This window comes from Meriones unguiculatus, chromosome 5 (assembly GCF_030254825.1).
Source record: "Meriones unguiculatus strain TT.TT164.6M chromosome 5, Bangor_MerUng_6.1, whole genome shotgun sequence".
NCBI lineage: Eukaryota > Metazoa > Chordata > Mammalia > Rodentia > Muridae > Meriones > Meriones unguiculatus.
Genome location: NC_083353.1, coordinates 42,256,652 through 42,267,443, shown reverse-complemented (window position 1 = coordinate 42,267,443; position 10,792 = coordinate 42,256,652). Strand labels below are relative to the sequence as shown.

Sequence of the window (10,792 nt, the reverse complement as noted above, 5' to 3'; positions counted from 1 at the left end):
CTGTCCTGGACTTGCTCTGTAGACCAGGCTGGCCTCGAACTCACAGCGATCTCCTGCCAAGTGTTTATGTAGAATATAGGTGCTGGGATCTGAATTCTTCAAAAGCACCATGTTTGTTTTCTGAGCCCGAGCCTCCCTATGATTGAAGATTTGGTTCTTGGTGGGGCTGGAGATGGAATCCAGAGCCTTGTGTGAGGGAGGCAAAGCTCTCCTGCTAAACCCTGTCTCCAGCCATGTCTTACTATGTAGCCATGGCTGGTCTGGAACTTGCTATGTAGATCAGGATAAACCTGGATTGACCGATAATCTTACAGTCTCTATTTCCCAAGAGATTAAAAGGCACACACCAGGGAGGGTGAGATTGGGAGGGAATGAAGGAGGGGGCTACGGCTGGGATACAAAGTGAATAACCTATGATCAATATTAAAAAAAGAAAAAAAGAAAAAGAAAAAAAAAAAAGGCATGCACCACCATGCTTGGCTGTCAGTTCTGCAGGCCCCTATTTAAGTTTAAAGAGTAAGTCATTAATGGGAACAGAGTCCATTGCTGGGACACAGCCGACACAATATGGCTAATCACTGTAAGTATATTAACATTCAGACAAATTTCATTACCTTTTAGAACTCGAGAGATTTGAGACTTCCACATTTTTTCATGTTTGTAATAAAAAAATTCATTCCAAATTGGGACAGAGTTCTAGAATATTTTAATTCATATAGAACAATTTTTGGGGGTGGGGTGCGGGTTGGTACTGCTGGGGATCAAAGCCAGGGTTTACCATGCAAACTTACATTACACCAGGTGCGGTGGTGCAAGCCTGTAATCCCAGCAGAGCCAGGCGAATCTGCGTGAGTTCGAGGCCAGCCTGGTCTACCAAGCGCGTCCAGGACAACCCAGGCTACACAGAGAAACCCTGTTTCATAAAACCAAACCAAATTTACGTTAAAGCCTTCTGGTTGGAGGGCCTACAAATCCATACTGAAGGTCATACGTGGCAGGCCAGGTCGATGACTCTTCCGGCCTCCTCTCTCACCCATAAATCCTCGGGATGTCATTCATTACGGGTCACAAGGAGTGTTGTGTCACAAATCTCAGCAGCACACTGTCACTCTCTTCAACCTCAATAGGCGGTTTCACTTGGGGGATTGCAACCCACGGGTAGTAGCAGCGCGCTCTCGGGTTCTACCCAGGAGACACAAAAACCAAACGCATCTCATGGGCCGTAATGGTAGTCACAGCCACTTAATTCTATGACCAGGCTACCACGACCTTCCCCCAAACCGAAGTGGGTGAGTTCGGGCAACCTGGCCAGCTACTGAGCGCCACCGGCTTAGGGGGCGCCGGATAAGGGGAGGTTAGTCCCCGCCAGCCGCGACCACCGCCCGGGACAGTCACTCGGGGGTGGGGGCAAGGCCAGCAAAGGCAGCGAAGCACCCCTAGGAGCCACTGGCCGACTACAGGCGGGAAGGCCGCTCGCGGGGCACGATGGAATAGGTTGGACGCGGAGGAGGCGTCCGCCCCGCCCCCGGCCGCCCTCGCGCCCGGCCGCGCTCCCGCGGGCGACTCTGATTGGCCAGCCCGGCTCCCTGCGCTGATTGGACGCGTGGGCGAGGCGGAGGAGAGCCGTGCGCAGCGGCGTGTGTGGGGCCGTGTGCAGACCCGCGTGTGGCGCAGGCAAGGACCGTGAAAATAAACAGCCGCTGCTTTGCCAGTCGCCTTCCTGGGCCCGCGTCCGAGTCTCCACCGCGGTGGGCAGCTCAGACGTCAAAGGTGAGGGCCGAGGGCGTAGCTCGCGGCGTGGAGGCCTCGGGGTCGGCGCGGCCGAGGCCGCCGGAGGGCCGGAGCTGCGAGGCGCGATGGCGGCCGCACCTTGGCCTGCGCCCTGCTGCGTCAGGCGCGGGGCTCGGCCTGACCGCCGCCTCGGCTCGAGTTTCTGGCCCGTCGCTCCGGGGAGGCGGCCGCGGCCGTCCTGCGGCGCGGGGGTCGGGGCCGGTGCGCGGGCCCCCCGCCCGGCGCCCACGGCCGCGCAGGCCTCGGGCGTGCGGCGACGAGGCCCGGCGCCCTTGGCGCTGAGGCGAGGAGGGTCTCGCGCGGGCCTAGCGCCGGGGCCGGCGTGGCGGGAACGCCGGGGCCTGGGCGGCGCGGCGGGCGGGGGCGCCTGGCCGCGGGAGGAGGGCCGCAGGCCGCGTCCCGGGTGGAGGCCCGGCGGGCCATGTGCCAGCGGCTGCGGGGCCTCGGGAGCCGGCCCGTGACGAAGCCCGCGCACGCCGCGGGGAGGCTCCGGAGCCCGGATTCGCCCCTCCGCACCGCCGACCTTTCCACCGCCAGATTGATTGCTTGATTTTTGGTAGTTTGTAGTCCCAAAGGGCTTCCTCTGCGTTGCCACGCAAGCCAAGCCACCTTTCCCTGGACCGATCAGACACAAGCCTTGGGTCCCTAGACCCTATCATGGAGCGGGCGGGGGTTGGGAAGGACTCCTGGTTTGTCAGGCCTTAAGGGCCATCAGGGCGGCACAAGTCTTTGCCAGTGTTTCTCGGATGAAACGGGTGTAAATTACAAGCAAGCCTCGGGAGTGGAATTGGCAAACATCAATCCGGATTTTTCATTAGCGTGAAAACCTGTTTTAGAACGGTCTAATAGCCCCCACTTGGGTTTGGGTTTTGATTTTATAGGTAAAGCTTTTGCTCGCTGCCACATGTCAAGCACATGGCCTCGGCCACCAGGCACTTTGAGAGGAAGTGACTACATCTGGTCTTGGGGTGGGGGTGGGGGTCTCGGGAAAAGGAAATACCGCACAGCCATCGTCTGATCAGGTTTTTGTGATATTCTTGAGGCCACGAAACAGGCAAGATGAACTACGACACTCAATTTGTCTGCATTAAAGTAAAAGGATTATTAAGTTATAGCCTCCTTTTTTCCCCAAATTAAGTTTTATGACATAAAAATCCCCATTTCCTGTTGTTTGACCCAGTTTTGGAGAGATTTGCACCAATGAATTAATCTTTGGATTTAAATTTGCAAGTTTGGTAGGCTTTTGCCCCTAGTATATAAGGAATGTAAGATTTTGAGTTTTAAAAGATAAATAAGCTGTAATCTTTATCGCCTAATTTTTTTTTTTTTAACTCAAGACTGTTTAAAAGTTACGGTGGTTAAGAAGCAAGCTTATCGAATTGTAACTCCCCTTAGTCCCAGGTGCATTTTTTTTTTTTTTTTAAGTTAAGCTAGCTTGCTTGTCTACAAGGAACTCTTTGTATGCTGGATGGTAAAGGGAATAATTTATTGGAATCCCAAGGACTGAATTAAGGGCTTAATTTTTCTCCCAAATTAGAACTCTTGGCAACAACTTTTTAAAACCTAACATTACTGTATCCATGTATTTACCCCCACTTCACATTAGAACATTTTTGTATTTAAACTGTTTCTTTTCATATCGATATCAAGAGCTAGTTTATTTCAAAAAAGATGTGCAGTTTGTAAAATATTTTAACCAAATCAGTGGAAGACCAAGGGCTTATATTCTGGCAAATGAACAACTCTGCAATAAGCAAAAAAGTAATTTTTAAAGTATTAAAAATTTTGTAATGATTCTTCTTGCTTTTTAGAACCTAATAAAATTAGAAAAGTCACAGCTGGAGTGATTGCTCCATTAGGTAAATAGGTTTCCTAGCTCCTGACACTAGGTGGAGAGCCAGAAGACTAGTACCAAGGCATCCTGGCCAGCTCTGTGGAGAATGCCCTTTTCCATACGGCTTCACTTCGTGGGGCTCTCACTCTTCCAGTCTCTGATTTCAGGTTGTTAAATACTTGGGATAATAAAAGGAACTTACGGTCTTGAATTCAGGTCCCAAATGAGGCTTTGTACATTAGGAATACAAGCTGTGTGTGTGTGGTTATAGGCCTGTATCATTCCAGCATTGGGGAGGATGGGCAGGACTGTAAATAAATTTGAAGCCTGTCTAGGCTACAGAGTAGTAGCCTAGACCCAGGAGTGTTGACACACTCGTTTAATCCCTGAACTCAGGAGGCTGAGGCCTATTTCTCAATCTGAGGACTGTACATAATAAATTCCAGGCCAGCAAAGGCTGCATGAGACCCTATTTCCAAAAGAGGTGGAAGAAATATGAGAGTGCTACTGTGATCATCCAGAGTTGACTCCATAGTTAAGCTGCTCTGAGTGTGCTGACATTCACAGGGTTAAGGGCTGGAGGCACATACCTTTAATCCTGGCAGAGGCAGGCAGAATTTGAGGCTAGCCTACTCTATAAAGTGAGTTCCAGGACAACTGTTACACAGGGAAACTCTGTAATTAAAAATGGCTCAGTGTCTCACCTGTTACGGTTTTTATTTGCTTTATCTAAAAGAATGAAAACTTTCTGCATTGGAATTCAAATTATATATAAGCATGTACATGTGTGTGAGTAGTGTCTATTAACCTACCTAGCCTTAGTCCTATAAAGGATTTAGAGGCAAACTGTTGACATCTTGCTCGTACTAGATTCTATCTTTATGGCTCTAGTAGTTACGTCACTTGTTCTCAGATCTGTTCTAGTAGTAGTAATAGTAGTAGTATATTTTGGTTTTTCTTTGTAGCCCTTGGCAGTCTCGGAGCTTTGTAGACCAGGTTGGCCTTGAATTCAGAGATCTGCCTGTTTATGTCTCCCCAGTGCTGGGATTAAAGCCAGAGTGCCACCACACCCAGCCACTGTGTTTCCTTATTAAAAGGCAGTAAAGACACATAACTTGGAGATTGGTTAAGAAGATAGGTTGTGTATTTATTTATGGCTGACACAGTAGATACTCTGCTGTTAATTAAGACCTTGCACAGGCAGTCAGGGCAGGCAGAAATGGTCAAGAGTAAAACAGCTCCAGTTGATACACCGTATTTCATTATGGTGGCCAGAATCAGGTAACACAGACTGTATTTTGCTTTTTGTTATATCTAGTTTATTACAACAGTGTGTGGTATTGTACCAAGCCAGTTTACTGGAACATAAAAACAAGTATATTCATAGGGCAAGAACTGCCCTATGGTCTCGGTATCGCAACCAGGGATAACCCTGTGCTTGGGATCTAGAGCATACAAATGAATGTAAACCACTAAGAAAACCCAGGTGAAACAGTAGTGTTAGTTCAGTATACACCATCATTGGTGTTGAGGGCCAACCCTGTCCTGAAGATGATTGCTCTGTTAGAACTACTGTTAGTTACTACTGTATATTGCTAAATAGTTGGCTGGTTTGGTATAAAAATAGGGCATTGAAAAGGAAGACAAATAGCTAAAATTCCAGTATTTAATCTGTAAAAAAATGGGCATGCTCAAAATCCCTAAGATAATCCAGCCTTGTAAATCTCTCCCAAGCTTATCTGACAGTTGAATACTGTCCTTTTTTGAGGGATATGTCCTGATCATATCTTTAACTGTGATTTGTGTCATGACACTGTGATACTTAGAAGGGCACTGAGCCATCTTTAGCCCATGTAATAATACCCCACCCCCCTTGAGACAGGGTCTCTTGTTGCCAAGGCTCCTACTGCTGTTGCCTTTCAAGTGCTGATATTGCAAGTCAGGACCACCACACCTGGCTTTACTTTCTGTAATTCTAAGTTTGAGAAACATACTCAGTTTCTGGTAGTTAACCTGTATTCCTGGTAAACTTCATCCCTTTCATCTAGGAAATTGACTTTAAAATAGGAAGCTTGAGTTTGTACAGTTAGCACCACATTAATCTGTATTACTCTGAGTTCTAGCGTACCTGTAAGTAGCCTGCTGACTTAATTGGAGAAGATTTAGGGATGACTTGGTTGTACAGAAGCCATAAAGCTAAAACAGGTGTTAGAAACAGCTATAAAGTAAAGAAATCTGACCACAGATCAGTTTTATTACCTCCCTTTTACAAATGAAACAGAAGAGCCATGGGGCTGGGTGGGCATATGAATAGCCCTTATTGCCTTCATATTCAAATCTAGATTTTCCCTTGGTGTCATTGCATCCAGCTAGCCATGTGTCTTTGAGATCACATAACAAGAGGGTAGCAGAGTTAAATAGCTGGCCTGGACTTAAACTTAACCATGGTTCTGGAATCTGTTTATGTTGCCAAGTACATCTGTGCAGAATAATTGACATCTGGGATTTTAGGAAAAGGAAGAAGATGAGCAGATCTGTTGCCTAACAGCAATGAAAAAGTGTATTCTGGGTTTTGGGTTGGTTTTTGTTGAGATCTTGTCTTACCAATATAAGAACTACTAGATTGCCACTATGCCTGATAATTTTGCTGTTTTTGCTTTGTTTTTTATTTATTTTCATTTTTTTATTTTTAAAATATGTGTGTGTGGTCCTGGAGATGGAACCCCAGGGCTTCAAGAATGCTAGGCAAGTGCTATACTAAATACAGTTGTAGTCCATATTTGTTATTTTATATTGGCATTTTGTATAGCGCTTTATGATAGTAATTCTACAGAAGTCTGAGTTCTTGGGTTAATAAAAAGAGCTTGCATGCAAGTTATAGTAAGATGAAGAAGACCTGCCTGCTGGCTCATTTTAGTTATCCTTGGTTGAACTATCACAACCACTCTTGGATTTTTAGATAATACCCTTTTCCCCACTTAGAACTTTATTGATGTGCTCTCTCTACTAGCACTACCTTTATTTTGTATGACTTTTGTCTACAAGTTTTTGTGTGCTCCGTGTGCATACCTGGTGCTAATGGAAGCTAGAAGAGGGCATCCAGTGTTCTGGAACTGGAGCCATGTCAGTGCTGGGAAGAGAATTCCAGCCCTTCCAGGAGCAACATGTCAGCAGCATGCTTGTAACTGCTGAGCCATCTCTCCAGCCTAGAGGATTTTTGTTTGTTTGTTTGGCTGGTTTGTTGTTCTAATCAGAAATGTATTTATAGAGCTGTCATCCCTATTGGAAGCAAAAGCCTTGGCTCCTAGACATCTGCTTGCATAAGGTCATACCTCTGATTTGAGAAAACTGAGTTTAAGCATTTATACCCTTAATTGAAAACATTAGTGTAGTAGCAATTACAGTAACTCTTGTGATAACAAGCATATTTAGTACTTTACTGTTGGTATTTGATTAGATTGGATTAGGTCTATGTAAGATAGACAATTGTACAGAGCACAAAGTATTTAAGACCTCCCTAACTGTCTGAAAAAGTCATGCTATATAACTGCTATTAAAAGAATCTCTATATGCTGGTATGCTGTAATAATTCAAAGGTGAATTAGTCACTCTCACACCTCCAGGAATATGATAAAAGCGTTGTGTTAGTATGATTTGGTTGCTATTAATGAGTACCCTGGGTTTTAGTGTAAATTTGAGGCTGGGAGATATGTTCAGTTTTTTGTTTTGTTTGTTTTAATAGACTTGGCAGGCACTGAAGTGGCTCTTAAAAGTGTTGGAAAGGGTGTGACAAGTGAGAGAGGAGTTGCAGAAAAATCTAGCCAGCAGTCACAGGTGGTGAATGAAAGTCATAATTAATCCTAAACCATGTTTAAGTTTTTATGGGGAGTGGTCAAAATCTATAAAAGCCATAACTAAATGCAGTTGCACATAGGAGGATGTACTTTGAGTTGCCTGACCAAAGGGAGAAAATTTGCATGCACATTGTCTACTTTTATTAGAGACACTGCTGAGCTCCCTAGCTTTTGGTTTCAAGTTTTTGGGGAAAGATTTAGAATTCAGGATTCTCAGCTACTGCTCTTGGCTTGACATTTTAAAATTAGTATTTCTGGGCAAAAGTAAGCTTCTAGTTTCCCTTTTTTTTTTTTTGTGATTGTTTCCTTGGCCACCAAGTAGTTGTACATGGGTACACACATACATACATGCTGGCAAAACACACTGTAAAATTTGGACCTGGCATGTTGAGGTATTACTGGGATTATTTAATGTAGGCATGTTAATCCATGTGTAACTTATTTAGAAATTGTAAGGTATGGTGCAGTTTGACGGTTTTACGGTGGTAGGTATATAAAGCACAAGTAAATTGAGGTGTTTTTTTTTTTTTAGCCACTATGAAGTAATTCCAATGTTTAATGTTATTTTTAATGTTCCAAAGCTCTGATTGCAGCTATGAGCAGCAACGAGTGCTTCAAGTGTGGACGATCTGGCCACTGGGCCAGGGAATGCCCTACTGGTGGAGGTCGGGGTCGTGGAATGAGAAGCCGCGGCAGAGGTGGTTTTACCTCGGATAGAGGTATTTTTGTCGAATAAAAATTTGAAGTACTCCGGAATTCATTAATGCCAAAACTGGCCTGATTATCCCAATTCTTCTTGTTTCTGCTCAAAATAGGGTTCCAGTTTGTTTCCTCGTCTCTTCCTGACATCTGTTACCGCTGTGGTGAGTCTGGTCATCTTGCCAAGGATTGTGATCTTCAGGAGGATGGTAAGTATTTAACACTTCATACTCTTGGGAGAGGTGAGTGTGTACCTACACACGGCGCTGTAAGGGTCTCTAGCTTTGAGGATTTATAGCGTGGTTTAAATAACACTATTTTGTAAAGGTTTTATAGTCTTGGTCTGCTTCTTTTCCTTATTGTTGAAGCCTGCTATAACTGCGGTAGAGGTGGCCACATTGCCAAGGACTGCAAGGAGCCCAAGAGAGAGCGAGAGCAATGCTGCTACAACTGTGGCAAGCCAGGCCATCTGGCTCGTGACTGTGACCACGCGGATGAGCAGAAGTGCTACTCTTGTGGTGAATTTGGACATATTCAAAAAGACTGCACCAAGGTGAAATGCTATAGGTGAGTCATTAAGTTGGTGATGGAGAAAAAAAAAATCTGTTGAAGATTTTTGTGGAGGTGATGTCTGTTAAAGGGGAGACCTATCAGTGCATTTAGTGAAAGCTGAGGACAGCTTAGGAAGTTGTTCTACCATAGGATGGGGTCATCATCAGGCTTAGCGGCCAACGACTTATTGAGCAGTCTTTTCTGTTTTGTTTTTGTTTTTGAGATGATTTCACTATGTAACATAGCCCAGATTGTCCTCTCAACTTGGGGCAATCCTACTGCTTTATTAGCTAGTACTCCTGTCAAAGACAGACTGCTACTGTTTTTTGTATGTGTGGTATTGGGTGGGTATTGGACCTAGGGCCTCAAACCTGGTAGACAGACGCTACCACTGAACCAAGATAAAGTGTACAGTTCGGGGGAGCGAGGGCTCAGTAGGTGTAAAAGTACTTGTGCAAACCTGTATCCCTTGGTGGAAGGAGGAAACCAACTTCCCTCATTTATATTCTGACTTTTGTATATGATCTGTGGCTTATGTTATAAATGAAACCTTAGGGAGTAATTTACAAATAATATCTTTGCTAATGTTTTGGGCTTGGTGATGGCTAGTCCTTTACAACGTTTTTGAGAACCTAGTTCTTATTCTACATTCTTAATTAAAAAACAAAGGTCTAGACTCTTAGCTGGGTATGATGTAATAACTTGGAGCACATAAGTTGGAGCACAAGGCTAGAAGGTTGTGTTTGAGACCTGCTTTGGCTTATATATGAGACTGTCTCCAAAAAAAAGCACTTTAGAATCCTTTTAAAGAAGGAAGACATTTAAGGGATTAAAAAAAAAAAACCTGGGCATTAAAATGTGTATAGTCTTATAAAGAAAAATATACTTAGTAGCCTTTTTTCCCCCTGTAGTGACCATTGATTTGATAGCAGTTTTATTTCTTCTTTGAAAAGCAATGTGAAAACTTTCTGTCTGTTTCTAGGTGTGGTGAAACCGGTCATGTAGCCATCAATTGCAGCAAGACAAGTGAAGTCAACTGTTACCGCTGTGGCGAGTCAGGGCATCTTGCACGGGAATGCACAATTGAGGCTACAGCCTAATTATTTTCCTTTGTCGCCCCTCCTTTTTCTGATTGATGGTTGTATTATTTTCTCTGAATCCTCTTCACTGGCCAAAGGTTGGCAGATAGAGGCTGTTCCCAGGCCAGTGAGCTTTACTTGCAGTGTAAAAGGAGGAAAGGGGTGGAAAAAAAACCGAATTTCTGCATTTAACTACAAAAAAAAGTTTATGTTTAGTTTGGTAGAGGTGTTATGTATAATGCTTTGTTAAAGAACCCCCTTTCCATGCCACTGGTGAATAGGGATTAATGAATGGGAAGAGTTCAGTCAGACCAGTAAGCCCTTCTGGGTTTGAGTGCGTTCCCATGTAGGAGGTAAAACCAATTCTGGAAGCGTCTGAGCTTCCATAAATAACTTTAATTTTTAGCATAATGACGGCCTTGGATTGTCTGACCTCAGTAGCTATTAAATAACATCGAGTAACATCTGCATCAGGCCCTCATAGAACATACAGTTGAGCGGGAGTAAACTGAAAAGACAAACGTGTTAATGGCTATGCCAGGAAATCGGGATAAAAGCCTAACACAGGAGCAGCTTCATCCCAGTGTTGATGCTGGATATACAGATGGTGAAGGCAAAGGTGTAGAACACATTTTTTTCAAAGACTAAATCTGAAACCCAGAGTAAACATCGATGCTCAGAGTTAGCATAATTTGGAGCTATTCAGGAATTGCAGAGAAATGCATTTTCACAGAAATCAAGATGTTATTTTTGTATACTATATCACTTAGACAACTGTGTTTCATTTGCTGTAATCAGTTTTTAAAAGTCAGATGGAAAAAGCAACTGAAGTCCTAGAAAATAGAAATGTAATTTTAAACTATTCCAATAAAGCTGGAGGAGGAAGGGGAGTTTGACTAAAGTTCCTTTTGTTTGTTTTAAATTTTCATCAATGTATATAGAACAAAATGCCATATTAAAGAGGGGAATGTGGAGGACTGAAA

The 10,792-nt window shown here is 44.2% G+C and overlaps 1 protein-coding gene across 3 annotated transcripts; it reads left to right on the top strand.

The window, feature by feature from the left end:
• The first annotated feature begins 1,635 nt into the window (after positions 1–1,635).
• Positions 1,636–10,792, top strand: Cnbp (CCHC-type zinc finger nucleic acid binding protein). 3 transcript variants are annotated; one of them, XM_021638799.2, is made up of 5 exons: positions 1,636–1,770; positions 8,061–8,177; positions 8,295–8,387; positions 8,544–8,745; positions 9,713–10,792. In XM_021638799.2, the coding sequence occupies exons 2-5, from the start codon at positions 8,075–8,077 to the stop codon at positions 9,828–9,830; spliced, it is 516 nt and encodes a 171-aa protein (XP_021494474.1). In that variant the 5' UTR covers positions 1,636–1,770; positions 8,061–8,074; the 3' UTR covers positions 9,831–10,792. The 3 variants fall into 3 exon arrangements, with proteins under 3 accessions (XP_021494474.1, XP_021494472.1, XP_021494471.1); XM_021638797.2 differs by having other exon boundaries at positions 8,061–8,198; positions 8,547–8,745; XM_021638796.2 differs by having other exon boundaries at positions 8,061–8,198.